Source organism: Salvelinus fontinalis, chromosome 16, assembly GCF_029448725.1.
Source record: "Salvelinus fontinalis isolate EN_2023a chromosome 16, ASM2944872v1, whole genome shotgun sequence".
NCBI classification, from domain to species: Eukaryota; Metazoa; Chordata; class Actinopteri; order Salmoniformes; family Salmonidae; genus Salvelinus; species Salvelinus fontinalis.
Window position 1 is genome coordinate 52,651,309 of NC_074680.1, and position 17,068 is coordinate 52,668,376.

The 17,068-nt window shown below is 46.7% G+C and overlaps 1 protein-coding gene across 1 annotated transcript in view; it reads left to right on the forward strand.

The window, feature by feature from the left end:
• The first annotated feature begins 2,796 nt into the window (after window positions 1–2,796).
• Window positions 2,797–17,068, forward strand: part of LOC129813405 (microtubule cross-linking factor 1-like) — a 123,204-nt gene continuing 108,932 nt past the window's right edge. The window contains exons 1-4 of the mRNA XM_055865741.1: window positions 2,797–3,936; window positions 5,881–6,216; window positions 7,330–7,719; window positions 8,367–9,149. Of these exons, the coding sequence (XP_055721716.1) occupies window positions 2,797–3,936; window positions 5,881–6,216; window positions 7,330–7,719; window positions 8,367–9,149 (2,649 nt within the window). The remainder of the gene's footprint in view (window positions 3,937–5,880; window positions 6,217–7,329; window positions 7,720–8,366; window positions 9,150–17,068) is intronic.

Consider the following 17,068-nt stretch of genomic DNA (forward strand, 5'->3'; position numbering starts at 1 on the left):
ATATAGCCTCTCTACTGTATATAGCCTCGCTACTGTATATAGCCTCTCTACTGTATATAGCCTCTCTACTGTATATAGCCTCTCTACTGTTTATAGCCTCGCTACTGTATATAGCCTGTCTTTTTACTGTTGTTTTATTTCTTTACTTACCTATTGTCTACTACACCTGTTGTATTCAGCATTTCACTGTAAGGTCTACTACACCTGTTGTATTCAGAGCACGTGACAAATTAACTTGGATTTGATTTGTTTCACTCTCACACCAGGCAGAGCAAACTCTCAATAAATCAGGCAGAATGACAAATAGTCCAAGGGCCACCCAACCCCAAAAAATGTGTTGTTCCGTAATTAAGAAAACGTAAATGCTACATTTCAGCAACATAACGTAGAGAATGTAATGAACGTTAACATTCTGACATTGATATGTTTCACCTTGGTTACTTGTGTTGCACACTTTGGTATTTATTAGTATTTATTGGTATTTATTAGTATTTATTAGTATTTATTGGTATCTATTAGTATCTATTAGTATCCGCTAGTATATATTAGTATGTACTAGTATTTACTAGTATTTATTAGTATTCATTGATATTTATTAGTATTTATTAGTATTTATTAACATGTATTAGTATTTATTAGTATTTATTGTCCTTTATTAGTATGTATTAGTATTTATTGGTGTTTATTAGTATTCATTAGTATTTATTGGTATTTATTGGTGTTTATTAGTATTTATTAGTATTTATTGGTATTTATTGGCCTTTATTGGTATTTATTAGTATTTATTAGCAGAAGTAGCAGCTACTCTTCCTGGGGCGCACGGAACTATGTTGTACATTCAGGGTTCCTCCTTACATCAACTCAATCAGCATGTTACCTTCACTGATCTGGATGAACCCCCGAAACGTGGAAATATATTTTAACCATGTAGTTTTCTCAGTTAGTATAAGACGTTTTGGCAGCTGTATTTAGCCGACATTGCTTTTGCCTACTAGCCAAACTATAGACGGCTCGACATTTGCTAGCTAACACAGCTAGCTAACACACCTTTTACTGCAGTGGGCTAAATCAGTGACACACAGGACGGGTCTTGTTAGTTTTTTAACAAATCTACTTTGACACAAAAGTATACACCTCAAACACATGGTTGTGTGAATAAAAACACACCTGTACCATGTCAGGTGTACAAGGGAAATGTATTCAATTCTAAGTTTGCATTCCAATATTACACTTTATATACATCACAGAAGACAGAAATATAATGAAACAGTTTGACATAGAAACATTACGATTTTCGGTGTAAAAGAAAAAGGGTTTATTAATTTATGAAATTATGAAACTGTCACAGGCTCTGTGTTATTTGATTGTTGTTTCCTTGGTTACCTCTGGGTTCCCCTTTACCCTGTTTTCTACTTTCCAGGTTACCCTGATTATTACTTATTGGATTCACCTGTGTTTAATTACCTTCTCGGTTCACCTGGTTGCCTTGTTATTTATGTTCCTCAGTTGACCTGGATCTTCGCTTAGGTCTCGTGTTTTATTAGTGTGTTCTTGTGCTGTTGCCTTGTTTCTGTTAAGACTCTTAAGTAAAAGATTTGGATTTACCCTTATCTCTTCGTGCTGTGTTTCTCTGCGCCCGGGTTCGAGTTCGTACTAGCATTATCGTGACAGAAACATATCGATAACATTCCACCCGTGAGGCCACTAGAGGGCGCTTTGGTAATTTACATGCAGGAAATCCCCTAAATAAATAAATATATAAAAGCTAAATAAAACACTGTTCTGGCATCTAAGAAACATTTATTTGGCACGTTAACAGGTTCTTATTGTCTCGTATTATTTCAGGATTCCTACAGTCCGGTAATATGCGTTGCTTTCTGCATGGACATGAAATGTGTGTAACGTTAGTAACCGTGATGTAACATGGCAACCGTATAATGTTGCCTAGGGGGGTAATTACCCAAATCTGTTATGATTTTCAAAACCGTACCTTTGATTTATAATATTAAATTAAATGTGCACATTTTCCACGTTTTGAATCGTACGGTGTTCACCTTCATAACATTATCTACGTCATGATTTTGAAACTTTACAGTTTTGTTTTCTGGGTGACAGAAGGCCTTTTCTGGAGCCTTTCTTTGGGGGGACTAAATGACATGTATGCTTCAGCCACCTGAGTTATGCTGGTATATACTGTAGAATATTGCTAAATAAATATCTGAGTCCAAGTTTTACCATTGCAGGCGAATCATAAATGTCTTATGAATGTAATCCTACGTCGCCGGCTATGTTACTTGTTATGACATTTATACAGATTCCTATGGGGCCGCTGTGTGGGAGCTGCAGGCGTGCTATCCTATGGGGCCGCTGTGTGGGAGCTGCAGGCGTGCTATCCTATGGGGCCGCTGTGTGGGAGCTGCAGGCGTGCTATCCTATGGGGCCGCTGTGTGGGAGCTGCAGGCGTGCTATCCTATGGGGCCGCTGTGTGGGAGCTGCAGGCGTGCTATCCTATGGGGCCGCTGTGTGGGAGCTGCAGGCGTGCTATCCTATGGGGCCGCTGTGTGGGAGCTGCAGGCGTGCTATCCTATGGGGCCGCTGTGTGGGAGCTGCAGGCGTGCTATAAAGTCAAACCCACATGACATTTATACAGATTCCTATGGGGCCGCTGTGTGGGAGCTGCAGGCGTGCTATAAAGTCAAACCCACATGACATTTATACAGATTCCTATGGGGCCGCTGTGTGGGAGCTGCAGGCGTGCTATAAAGTCAAACCCACATGACATTTATACAGATTCCTATGGGGCCGCTGTGTGGGAGCTGCAGGCGTGCTATCCTATGGGGCCGCTGTGTGGGAGCTGCAGGCGTGCTATCCTATGGGGCCGCTGTGTGGGAGCTGCAGGCGTGCTATCCTATGGGGCCGCTGTGTGGGAGCTGCAGGCGTGCTATCCTATGGGGCCGCTGTGTGGGAGCTGCAGGCGTGCTATCCTATGGGGCCGCTGTGTGGGAGCTGCAGGCGTGCTATCCTATGGGGCCGCTGTGTGGGAGCTGCAGGCGTGCTATCCTATGGGGCCGCTGTGTGGGAGCTGCAGGCGTGCTATCCTATGGGGCCGCTGTGTGGGAGCTGCAGGCGTGCTATCCTATGGGGCCGCTGTGTGGGAGCTGCAGGCGTGCTATCCTATGGGGCCGCTGTGTGGGAGCTGCAGGCGTGCTATCCTATGGGGCCGCTGTGTGGGAGCTGCAGGCGTGCTATCCTATGGGGCCGCTGTGTGGGAGCTGCAGGCGTGCTATCCTATGGGGCCGCTGTGTGGGAGCTGCAGGCGTGCTATCCTATGGGGCCGCTGTGTGGGAGCTGCAGGCGTGCTATCCTATGGGGCCGCTGTGTGGGAGCTGCAGGCGTGCTATCCTATGGGGCCGCTGTGTGGGAGCTGCAGGCGTGCTATCCTATGGGGCCGCTGTGTGGGAGCTGCAGGCGTGCTATCCTATGGGGCCGCTGTGTGGGAGCTGCAGGCGTGCTATCCTATGGGGCCGCTGTGTGGGAGCTGCAGGCGTGCTATCCTATGGGGCCGCTGTGTGGGAGCTGCAGGCGTGCTATCCTATGGGGCCGCTGTGTGGGAGCTGCAGGCGTGCTATCCTATGGGGCCGCTGTGTGGGAGCTGCAGGCGTGCTATCCTATGGGGCCGCTGTGTGGGAGCTGCAGGCGTGCTATCCTATGGGGCCGCTGTGTGGGAGCTGCAGGCGTGCTATCCTATGGGGCCGCTGTGTGGGAGCTGCAGGCGTGCTATCCTATGGGGCCGCTGTGTGGGAGCTGCAGGCGTGCTATCCTATGGGGCCGCTGTGTGGGAGCTGCAGGCGTGCTATCCTATGGGGCCGCTGTGTGGGAGCTGCAGGCGTGCTATCCTATGGGGCCGCTGTGTGGGAGCTGCAGGCGTGCTATAAAGTCAAACCCACATGACATTTATACAGATTCCTATGGGGCCGCTGTGTGGGAGCTGCAGGCGTGCTATAAAGTCAAACCCACATGACATTTATACAGATTCCTATGGGGCCGCTGTGTGGGAGCTGCAGGCGTGCTATAAAGTCAAACCCACATGACATTTATACAGATTCCTATGGGGCCGCTGTGTGGGAGCTGCAGGCGTGCTATAAAGTCAAACCCACATGACATTTATACAGATTCCTATGGGGCCGCTGTGTGGGAGCTGCAGGCGTGCTATAAAGTCAAACCCACATGACATTTATACAGATTCCTATGGGGCCGCTGTGTGGGAGCTGCAGGCGTGCTATAAAGTCAAACCCACATGACATTTATACAGATTCCTATGGGGCCGCTGTGTGGGAGCTGCAGGCGTGCTATAAAGTCAAACCCACATGACATTTACAATCTCCCATGGCTTAGGGGAAGTACATGAAACTTCAAACCAAATCCCCAGTCTCCTCTCTACACCGGTATGTGTAGTTAAATAGGTTAGCGGGGATAGCTAGTAGTGTATATGAATCGTAGATGGCCGGCCAGATGGAAAGACTGAGGGTGTTGTGACCTCGTTACACCCGCCGGGGACAGACCTTGACTCACTCACTTCCTGGTCTCAGTTTATGTTGGGCAAACCACTTGGTTACAGCACCATAACATGGGAGTAAACACAGGACGGACGGGGGCAACGTCTGTCTGTCTGTCTGTCTGTCTGTCTGTCTGTCTGTCTGTCTGTCTGTCTGTCTGTCTGTCTGTCTGTCTGTCTGTCTGTCTGGCTCGCTGTCTGTCTGTCTGTCTGTCTGTCTGTCTGTCTGTCTGTCTGTCTGTCTGTCTGTCTGTCTGTCTGTCTGTCTGGCTCGCTGTCTGGCTCGCTGTCTGGCTCTCCCTCTCTCTCTGTCTGTCTGCCTGCATGTCTGTATTTCTGTCTGTCTGTCTGGCTCGCTGTCTGGCTCGCTGTCTCGCTCTCCCTCTCTCTCTGTCTGTCTGCCTGCATGTCTGTATTTCTGTCTGTCTGTCTGTCTGTCTGTCTGTCTGTCTGTCTGTCTGTCTGTCTGTCTGTCTGTCTGTCTGTCTGTCTGTCTGTCTGGCTCGCTGTCTGTCTGGCTCGCTGTCTGGCTCGCTGTCTCGCTCTCCCTCTCTCTCTGTCTGTCTGCCTGCATGTCTGTATTTCTGTCTGTCTGTCTGTCTGTCTGTCTGTCTGTCTGTCTGGCTCGCTGTCTGGCTCGCTGTCTCGCTCTCCCTCTCTCTCTGTCTGTCTGCCTGCATGTCTGTATTTCTGTCCGTCCGTCTTTCTCTCTGTCTCTCTGAACATGTAAACTTTAAACTCACTTCAAAGGTCTCCGCACCTGTTGTCTCGACCTCTGAATGCTCGGCTATAAAAAGCCAACTAACATTTACTCCTGAGGTGGTGACCTGTTGCATCCTCTACAACCACTGTGATTATTATTTGGACGTCTTGAAGAACGATCTGGCCTTAATGGCCATTTCCTCTTATAATCTCCACCTGGCACAGCCAGAAGAGGACTGGCCACCCCTCATAGCCTGGTTCCTCTCTAGGTTTCTTCCTAGGTTTTGGCCTTTCTAGGGAGTTTTTCCTAGCCATCGTGCTTCTACATCTGCATTGCTTGCTGTTTGGGGTTTTAGGCTGGGTTTCTGTACAGCACTTTGAGATATCAGCTGATGTAAAAAGGGGTTTATAAAATACATTTGATTGAATTTGATTGACAAGACCTGAGCAGGAAAACCTCCGGGCCCTTGATATTATATGTACATGTATTCTATCAAAAAAGGACAAAAGATTTGAGAATTAAAACTGTGTAAATCATTGTCCCCACCTTGTCCTAGTTATCGTATCCATCAGTGTGCAGTATGTCCTCTATAATGTTTGTGATTTCTCCTTCCTTCTCACAGACCGCTTTACGGCGGAGAGGGAGCAGGGAAACGTTTAAGGACAAGAAGTATCCGAACCAGGACGACAGTGCAGATCTCAGGTGCCAGCTGCAATTCTCTAAGGAAGAGTCCACCCTCATGCGTAAGAAGATGGCCAAGCTGGGGAGGGAGAAGGAAGAGCTAGAGCAGGAGATCCAGCAGTACAAGTCAGTCTACGGGGACGTGGACAGCCCTCTACCCCTGGCGGAGCTCGCAGGTGGTGGGCCCCACAGCACCAGGGAGGCCGAGCTACGGCTCCGACTCAAACTGGTGGAGGAAGAGGCGAATATTCTGGGGAGGAAGATCGTTGAACTAGAGGTAGGTGCCCTGACTATTTTACCTTTGGCTGTGTCCCGCAAATGTCACCTTTTTCCACTACTATAGACCAGAGCCCTATGTACTACTATAGACCAGGGCCCTATGTACTACTATAGACCAGGGCCCTATGTACTACTATAGACCAGGGCCCTATGCACTACTATAGACCAGGGCCCAATGCACTACTATAGACCAGGGAACTATGCACTACTATAGACCAGGGCCCAATGCACTATTATAGACCAGAGCCCTATGCACTACTATAGACCAGGGCCCAATGCACTACTATAGACCAGAGCCCTATGCACTACTATAGACCAGGGCCCAATGCACTACTATAGACCAGAGCCCTATGCACTACTATAGCCCAGGGCCCAATGCACTACTATAGACCAGAGCCCTATGCACTACTATAGACCAGGGCCCTATGCACTACTATAGACCAGGGCCCTATGCACTACTATAGACCAGGGCCCTATGTACTACTATAGACCAGGGCCCTATATACTACTATAGACCAGGGCCCTATGTACTACTATAGACCAGGGCCCTATGCACTACTATAGACCAGGGCCCTATGCACTACTATAGACCAGGGCCCTATGCACTACTATAGACCAGGGCCCTATGTACTACTATAGACCAGGGCCCTATATACTACTATAGACCAGGGCCCTATGCACTACTATAGACCAGGGCCCAATGCACTACTATAGACCAGGGAACTATGCACTACTATAGACCAGGGCCCTATGCACTACTATAGACCAGGGCCCTATGCACTACTATAGACCAGGGCCCTATGCACTACTATAGACCAGAGCCCTATGTACTACTATAGACCAGGGCCCTATGCACTACTATAGACCAGGGCCCTATGCACTACTATAGACCAGGGCCCAATGCACTACTATAGACCAGGGCCCTATGCACTACTATAGACCAGGGAACTATGCACCACTTTTGACCAGGGCCCAGTAGGGTGTAAAGCAGTGAACTACATAGTAAATAGGAGACCATTTCGAAAACAAACTTTGTCATAATTTTTTATCTTCGTATAGGAAAGAAAATAATTTCCTAAATAAAACATGACATTGTGATCATTATTATCAGGTGGAGAACCGAGGCCTGAGGGCTGAGAACGAGGACATCCGCTGCCAGTACGAGAGGGACTGTTTCGGCCGGGAGCCCTTCAGCAGCATGCCCTCCTCCCCGTACGACGGAGACGCTCTGGAGTCCGCCGGGGAGCTGCGGCGCCACCTACAGTTCGTAGAGGAAGAGGCAGAACTTCTCCGGCGGTCCATCTCGGAGATCGAGGACCACAACAAGCAGCTGACCTCCGAACTGAACCGATTCAAGTTCGGCCCGAGAGACGAGGAGGTCGATGTCGGAGTGATGCTGATGAAGACCGGTAACGGGGGTAACGGGGGTAACGGGAGCGGTGTGGTGATGATGGAGGAGCTGAAAGCAGCCAGGAAGCAGATCAACGAGCTCAGCGGGAAGGTGTGTTGTATGATGTACTACAGTACCCATAATGCTCTGTGTATGATGTACTACAGTACCCATAATGCTCTGTTTATCACTCACAGGAGTAACAACAATGCTCTGTGCATTGTATCCGGTTGTTATCTTTGTAAAGATCTTTTGTCTTAAGATGTTCCTGAAGCTAACATAATGGTGTCTTCTCTCTGAAGCTAACATAATGGTGTCTTCTCTCTGAAGCTAACATAATGGTGTCTTCTCTCTGAAGCTAACATAATGGTGTCTTCTCTCTGAAGCTAACATAATGGTGTCTTCTCTCTGAAGCTAACATAATGGTGTCTTCTCTCTGAAGCTAACATAATGGTGTCTTGACTCTGAAGCTAACATAATGGTGTCTTGACTCTGAAGCTAACATAATGGTGTCTTGACTCTGAAGCTAACATATTGGTGTCTTCTCTCTGAATCTAACATATTGGTGTCTTGACTCTGAAGCTAACATAATGGTGTCTTCTCTCTGAAGCTAACATATTGGTGTCTTCTCTCTGAAGCTAACATATTGGTGTCTTCTCTCTGAAGCTAACATATTGGTGTCTTGACTCTGAAGCTAACATAATGGTGTCTTCTCTCTGAAGCTAACATATTGGTGTCTTGTCTCCTTACCCATCCAGGTGATGAAGCTGCAGTATGAGAACAGAGTCCTGATGTCCAACGTCCAGCGCTGTGACCTGGCCCAACACCTGGGCCTCCGCACCGGCTCCCCGCGGGACAGCGATGCAGACAGCGACACCGGCCACCGTGACGCCGCAGAGGAGGAAGAGACTGGGAGGCTCCTCCTCCTACACCCCAAGAGGGAGGGGCCTGTCGGCGGCGAGAGCGACTCGGAGGACCTGTTCGAGAAGACGACCACGACCTCTGGTTTCGGAAGTCACAAGCCCTCGGACGAGATCAGCGGGCTCAGCACCACGGAACTAGCCAACCTCAGACGAGAAGACCGTGAGACGTTCATGAACGTCAAACGAGAAGCAGAGCGTCTTGGGAAGACCGTAGACCGTCTCATTACCGACACGGACAGTCTGATCTACGAGGGAAAGATTATAGTAACAGGAGGAGACAGTCTCTGCATAGAGGGGTTGAGAGCACACAGGGGGGAGGGAAGCGGAGAGGACATGGGGGACACCACCACACTCCCCGAGTCCCTACAAGACTCCCAGGTCCTGGACACTATCAACACCCGGATGAAGGCCTTCAGGACAGAGCTCCATATCTTCATGGAGAAGGTGGATCACCTGGGAGACGGGCTAAGGGAGAGGGGAGGGGACCGGGATAGGGGGGATGACCTGTCGCCCATGCCCAACCTTACAGAGTCTAGCAGCTTCCTGTCAGGGGTCACCTCCATGTCCCGAGACTCGCCCATCAGCACCCTGGGACGCGACCTGGTCACAGATTTCCAGGTAAGGAAGACAGGATGGGACACTCCTGTGACCTCTGACCTGTATCTGTCTCTATCCAGGGGTACGGCCGAAACGGCACCCTATTCCCTATCTAGTGCACTACTTTTGACCAGATCCATATGGCACCCTATTCCCTATCTAGTGTACTACTTTTGACCAGATCCATATGGCTTACTTTACTTGGCTTAAGCCCTTGTCTCATATAAGGAACACAGGCCTTTGACGGCTGTCCTTATATATAGAGCCCTATGGAACCTGGTTAACAGTCCCTATATAGAACCCTATGGAACATGGTTAACAGTCCCTATATAGAGCCCTATGGAACCTGGTCAACAGTCCCTATATAGAGCCCTATGGAACCTGGTTAACAGTCCCTATATAGAGCCCTATGGAACCTGGTCAACAGTCCCTATATAGAGCCCTATGGAGCCTGGTTAACAGTCCCTATATAGAGCCATGTAGAACCTGGTCAACAGTCCCTATATAGAGCCCTATGGAGCCTGGTTAACAGTCCCTATATAGAGCCCTATGGAGCCTGGTTAACAGTCCCTATATAGAGCCCTATGGAGCCTGGTTAACAGTCCCTATATAGAGCCCTATGGAACCTGGTTAACAGTCCCTATATAGAGCCCTATGGAACCTGGTCAACAGTCCCTATATAGAGCCCTATGGAACCTGGTTAACAGTCCCTATATAGAGCCCTATGGAACCTGGTTAACAGTCCCTATATAGAGCCCTATGGAACCTGGTCAACAGTCCCTATATAGAGCCCTATGGAGCCTGGTTAACAGTCCCTATATAGAGCCATGTAGAACCTGGTCAACAGTCCCTATATAGAGCCCTATGGAGCCTGGTTAACAGTCCCTATATAGAGCCCTATGGAGCCTGGTTAACAGTCCCTATATAGAGCCCTATGGAGCCTGGTTAACAGTCCCTATATAGAGCCCTATGGAACCTGGTCAACAGTCCCTATATAGAGCCCTATGGAACCTGGTCAACAGTCCCTATATAGAGCCCTATGGAACCTGGTCAACAGTCCCTATATAGAGCCCTATGGAGCCTGGTTAACAGTCCCTATATAGAGCCATGTAGAACCTGGTCAACAGTCCCTATATAGAGCCCTATGGAGCCTGGTTAACAGTCCCTATATAGAGCCCTATGGAGCCTGGTTAACAGTCCCCATATGAATAAGGTTCCATTTGGGTTGTTACTCAGCCCCCATACATGTCTGTATTGTATGTTATGCTGTCTCCCCGCTACATCTGGACATCAACCCCCTGGCTGCTTCCTTATTGGCTTAAGTATCAATAAGTATCAGTAAGACTAATTATAAAGTCAGTTAAATGTTATAATGGAAAACATTACGGTAATAAAGAGCGGTTGAGATGTATTAATGACCGGGACATTTAAAAAATAGGGGGGTTATTTTGCAAAGCGTGAATAACTATTAGACATAAAACATGCTCACTGGATTTCTTCTGAGGCATTATGACACCAGATAATTAAAAGAGCAATACAAAGAAAGACTGAAGTAATGACAATGTCTTGTCAAAGAGGACAACGGGACTTTAAACTGAGGAATAGGGTTCATATGCAAAGTCATGTTTAACCAAGGAGTCAGATAGACAGTCCAGGGTCATGTTTAACCAAGGAGCCAGATAGACAGTCCAGGGTCATGTTTAACCAAGGAGTCAGATAGACAGTCCAGGGTCATGTTTAACCAAGGAGTCAGATATACAGTCCAGGGTCATGTTTAACCAAGGAGTGAGATAGACAGTCCAGGGTCATGTTTAACCAAGGAGTCAGATAGACAGTCCAGGGCCATGTTTAGCCAAGGAGTCCGATAGACAGTCCAGGGTCATGTTTAACCAAGGAGTCAGATATACAGTCCAGGGTCATGTTTAACCAAGGAGCCAGATAGACAGTCCAGGGTCATGTTCAACCAAGGAGTCAGATAGACAGTCCAGGGTCATGTTTAACCAAGGAGTGAGATAGACAGTCCAGGGTCATGTTTAACCAAGGAGTCAGATAGACAGTCCAGGATCATGTTTAACCAAGGAGTCAGATAGACAGTCCAGGGTCATGTTTAACCAAGGAGACAGATAGACAGTCCAGGGTCATGTTCAACCAAGGAGTCAGATAGACAGTCCAGGGTCATGTTTAACCAAGGAGTCAGATAGACAGTCCAGGGTCCTGTTTAACCAAGGAGTCAGATCGACAGGCCAGGGTCATGTTTAACCAAGGAGTCAGATAGACAGTCCAGGATCCTGTTTAACCAAGGAGTCAGAGACAGTCCAGGGTCATGTTTAACCAAGGAGCCAGATAGACAGTCCAGGGTCATGTTTAACCAAGGAGCCAGATAGACAGTCCAGGGTCATGTTTAACCAAGGAGTCAGATAGACAGTCCAGGGTCATGTTTAACCAAGGAGTCAGATAGACAGTCCAGGGTCATGTTTAACCAAGGAGTCAGATAGACAGTCCAGGGTCATGTTTAACCAAGGAGCCAGATAGACAGTCCAGGGTCATGTTTAACCAAGGAGTCAGATAGACAGTCCAGGGTCATGTTTAACCAAGGAGTCAGATAGACAGTCCAGGGTCATGTTTAACCAAGGAGCCAGATAGACAGTCCAGGGTCATGTTTAACCAAGGGGACAGATAGACAGTCCAGGGTCATGTTTAACCAAGGAGTCAGATAGACAGTCCAGGGTCATGTTTAACCAAGGAGCCAGATAGACATTCCAGGGTCATGTTTAACCAAGGGGCCAGATAGACAGTCCAGGGTCATGTTTAACCAAGGAGTCAGATAGACAGTCCAGGGTCATGTTTAACCAATGAGTCAGATAGACAGTCCAGGGTCATGTTTAACCAAGGAGTCAGATCGACAGTCCAGGGTCATGTTTAACCAAGGAGTCCGATAGACAGTCCAGGGTCATGTTTAACCAAGGAGAGATATCGACAGTCCAGGGTCATGTTTTAACCAAGGAGGCAGATAGACAGTCCAGGGTGATGTTTAACCAAGGAGGCAGATAGACAGTCCAGGGTCATGTTTAACCAAGGAGTCAGATAGACAGTCCAGGGTCATGTTTAACCAAGGAGTCAGATAGACAGTCCAGGGTCATGTTTAACCAAGAAGACAGATGGTCAGTCTAATTGAGTCCCAAATGGCTCCCTATCCCCTAGAACACCACTATAAAAGGACTTTATAAGTGGCTAAGGTGCCACAGACGGGATAATTACAAAACCCCAAGGGGAGTCTGTGTGAATGGTAGAGTCCATTACTACTGGGTTTAAACAGTATAACACGCCAAGGGGAGTCTCTGTGAATGGTAGAGTCCATTACTACTGGGTTTAAACAGTATAAAACGCCAAGGGGAGTCTGTGTGAATGGTAGAGTCCATTACTACTGGGTTTAAACAGTATAAAACCCCATGGGGAGTCTGTGTGAATGGTAGAGTCCATTACTACTGGGTTTAAACAGTATAAAACCACATGGGGAGTCTGTGTGAATGGTAGTCCATTACTACTGGGTTTAAACAGTATAAAACCCCAAGGGGAGTCTGTGTGAATGGTAGAGTCCATTACTACTGGGTTTGAAGTGAGTAGTCATTAGTAGAGCCATTCCCTCCCTACCTCTTAATGTGATGCTAACACAGCGTAGCGTAGCGTAGCGTAGCAAATACAAAGAACCATTCAATACAGTCATTAGTGAAGCCATTCCCTCCCTACTTCTTAATGTAATGCTAACACAGCGTAGCAAATACAAAGAAACATTCAATACAGTCATTAGTGAAGCCATTCCCTCCCTACCTCTTAATGTGATGCTAACACAGCGTAGCGTAGCGTAGCAAATACAAAGAACCATTCAATACAGTCATTAGTAGAGCCATTCCCTCCCTACCTCTTAATGTGATGCTAACACAGAGTAGCATAGCGTAGCGTAGCAAATACAAAGAAACATTCAATACAGTTATTAGTAGAGCCATTCCCTCCCTACCTCTTAATGTGATGCTAACACAGAGTAGCATAGCGTAGCAAATACAAAGAAACATTCAATACAGTTATTAGTAGAGCCATTCCCTCCCTACCTCTTAATGTGATGCTAACACAGAGTAGCATAGCGTAGCAAATACAAAGAAACATTCAATACAGTTATTAGTACAGCCATTCCCTCCCTACCTCTTAATGTGATGCTAACACAGCGTAGCGTAGCGTAGCAAATACAAAGAATCATTCAATACAGTTATTAGTAGAGCCATTCCCTCCCTACCTCTTAATGTGATGCTAACACAGAGTAGCATAGCGTAGCAAATACAAAGAAACATTCAATACAGTTATTAGTAGAGCCATTCCCTCCCTACCTCTTAATGTGATGCTAACACAGCGTAGCGTAGCGTAGCAAATACAAAAGAACCATTCAATACAGTCATTAGTACAGCCATTCCCTCCCTACCTCTTAATGTGATGCTAACACAGAGTAGCATAGCGTAGCGTAGCAAATACAAAGAAACATTCAATACAGTTATTAGTAGAGCCATTCCCTCCCTACCTCTTAATGTGATGCTAACACAGCGTAGCGTAGCGTAGCAAATACAAAAGAACCATTCAATACAGTCATTAGTACAGCCATTCCCTCCCTACCTCTTAATGTAATGCTAACACAGCGTAGCGTAGCGTAGCAAATACAAAGAACCATTCAATACAGTCATTAGTGAAGCCATTCCCTCCCTACCTCTTAATGTGATGCTAACACAGAGTAGCATAGCGTAGCGTAGCAAATACAAAGAAACATTCAATACAGTTATTAGTAGAGCCATTCCCTCCCTACCTCTTAATGTGATGCTAACACAGCGTAGCGTAGCGTAGCAAATACAAAAGAACCATTCAATACAGTCATTAGTACAGCCATTCCCTCCCTACCTCTTAATGTAATGCTAACACAGCGTAGCGTAGCGTAGCAAATACAAAGAACCATTCAATACAGTCATTAGTGAAGCCATTCCCTCCCTACCTCTTAATGTGATGCTAACACAGCGTAGCGTAGCAAATACAAAGAACCATTTAATACAGTCATTAGTAGAGCCATTCCCTCCCTACCTCTTAATGTGATGCTAACACAGCGTAGCAAATACAAAGAAACATTCAAGACAGCTAGCAATGGCACCCTAGTCCCTATGTAGTGCACTACTTTTGATCAGGGCCCATAGGGTAACATTTGGGACATAACCCCAGGTCTGGACAGCTTTATTAAAGGACTGGTCCACTCAGAACATAACCCCAGGTCTGGACAGCTTTATTAAAGGACTGGTCGACTCAGAACATAACGCCAGGTCTGGACAGCTTTATTAAAGGACTGGTCCACTCAGAACATAACCCCAGGTCTGGACAGCTTTATTAAAGGACTGGTCCACTCAGAACATAACGCCAGGTCTGGACAGCTTTATTAAAGGACTGGTCCACTCAGAACATAACGCCAGGTCTGGACAGCTTTATTAAAGGACTGGTCGACTCAGAACATAACACCAGGTCTGGACAGCTTTATTAAAGGACTGGTCGACTCAGAACATAACACCAGGTCTGGACAGCTTTATTAAAGGACTGGTCGACTCAGAACATAACACCAGGTCTGGACAGCTTTATTAAAGGACTGGTCCACTCAGAACATAACGCCAGGTCTGGACAGCTTTATTAAAGGACTGGTCGACTCAGAACATAACCCCAGGTCTGGACAGCTTTATTAAAGGACTGGTCCACTCAGGACACAAGTCAAGTTTAATTTAGAGTCTGTTTATCACTGGTCTCAAGTTCAACCCACGTCATGATGCAAAAACAAACAAACAATGTCTATGGACCCCAATGTTCAGACGCAACACTACATCAGTCTTTGTGTACCACTGTTTCTCAAGGCATTCCTGGGGCCCGGCTCTGTTCTCTATCCCGGCACTACCATACCCAATGCAATGAGTTTAGTGCTGGGCTATAAAAAAAGTGTGATCGATAGATTGAGAAACAAGAAGTGTAGACAAGACTACCAGCAGAGGTTCCCAGGGGCCACAGCAGGAATTGCCTCACCTCGAGCCACCCAGCTCAGCCACCCAGCCACCACCACCCACATCCTCCCTGTTCCCCAACCATCATCTCTCAAACTCGCTACTGCTGCTGCATCTGCATACCCATACGCTCCTGCAACTTGCACCCAAAATATCCATCGCCCTGACGACTTTATCCGTCGCCCTGACGACTTTATCCGTCGCCCTGACGACTTTATCCGTCGCCCTGACGACTTTATCCGTCGCCCTGACGACTTTATCCGTCGCCCTGACGACTTTATCCGTCGCCCTGACGTCTTTATCCGTCGCCCTGACGACTTTATCCGTCGCCCTGACGACTTTATCCGTCGCCCTGACGACTTTATCCATCGCCCTGACATGAACCAACATGCAGATGCCTGCATCAAACTCAGTGGGGATAAACAGTGGCCGAAGCTGTTTCTTCCAGATGGCTTTGCACAATTGATCAATCAATCAATGACTTAACCAATCAATCAATGAATTTATAGATCAGACTTAACCAATCAATACATTTATAGATCAGACTTAACCAATCATTCAATGAATTTATAGATCAGACTTAACCAATCAATCAATGAATTTATAGATCAGACTTAACCAATCAATCAATGAATTTATAGATCAGACTTAACCAATCAATCAATGAATTTATAGATCAGACTTAACCAATCAATCAATGATATGGTCTGTTTACTGCAGTATGACTCATATGGTCTGTTTACTGCAGTATGACTCATATGGTCTGTTTACTGCAGTATGGCTCATATGGTCTGTTTACTGCAGTATGACTCATATGGTCTGTTTACTGCAGTATGGCTCATATGGTCTGTTTACTGCAGTATGGCTCATATGGTCTGTTTACTGCAGTATGGCTCATATGGTCTGTTTACTGCAGTATGACTCATATGGTCTGTTTACTGCAGTATGACTCATATGGTCTGTTTACTGCAGTATGACTCATATGGTCTGTTTACTGCAGTATGACTCATATGGTCTGTTTACTGCAGTATGGCTCATATGGTCTGTTGACTGCAGTATGGCTCAAATGGTCTGTTTACTGCAGTATGACTCATATGGTCTGTTTACTGCATTATGACTCATATGGTCTGTTTACTGCAGTATGGCTCATATGGTCTGTTGACTGCAGTATTAAATCAAATCAAGTTTATTTTATATAGCCCTTCGTACATCAGCTAATATCTTGAAGTGCTGTACAGACACCCAGCCTAAAACCCCAAACAGCAAGCAATGCAGGTGTAGAAGCACGGTGGCTAGGAAAAACTCCCTAGAAAGGCCAAAACCTAGGAAGAAACCTAGAGAGGAACCAGGCTATGAGGGGTGGCCAGTCCTCTTCTGGCTGTGCTGGGTGGAGATTATAACAGAACTATGCCAAGATGTTCAAAATGTTCATAAGTGACAAGCATGGTCAAATAATAATCATGAATAATTTTCAGTTGGCTTTTCATAGCCGATCATCAAGAGTTGAAAATAGCAGGTCCGGGACAGGTGGCGGTTCCATAACCGCAGGCAGAACAGCTGAAACTGGAATAGCAGCAGTATGGCTCAAATGGTCTGTTTACTGCAGTATGACTCATATGGTCTGTTTACTGCAGTATGACTCATATGGTCTGTTTACTGCAGTATGGCTCATATGGTCTGTTTACTGCAGTATGGCTCAAATGGTCTGTTTACTGCAGTATGACTCATATGGTCTGTTTACTGCAGTATGGCTCATATGGTCTGTTTACTGCAGTATGGCTCAAATGGTCTGTTTACTGCAGTATGACTCATATGGTCTGTTTACTGCAGTATGGCTCATATGGTCTGTTGACTGCAGTATGACTCATATGG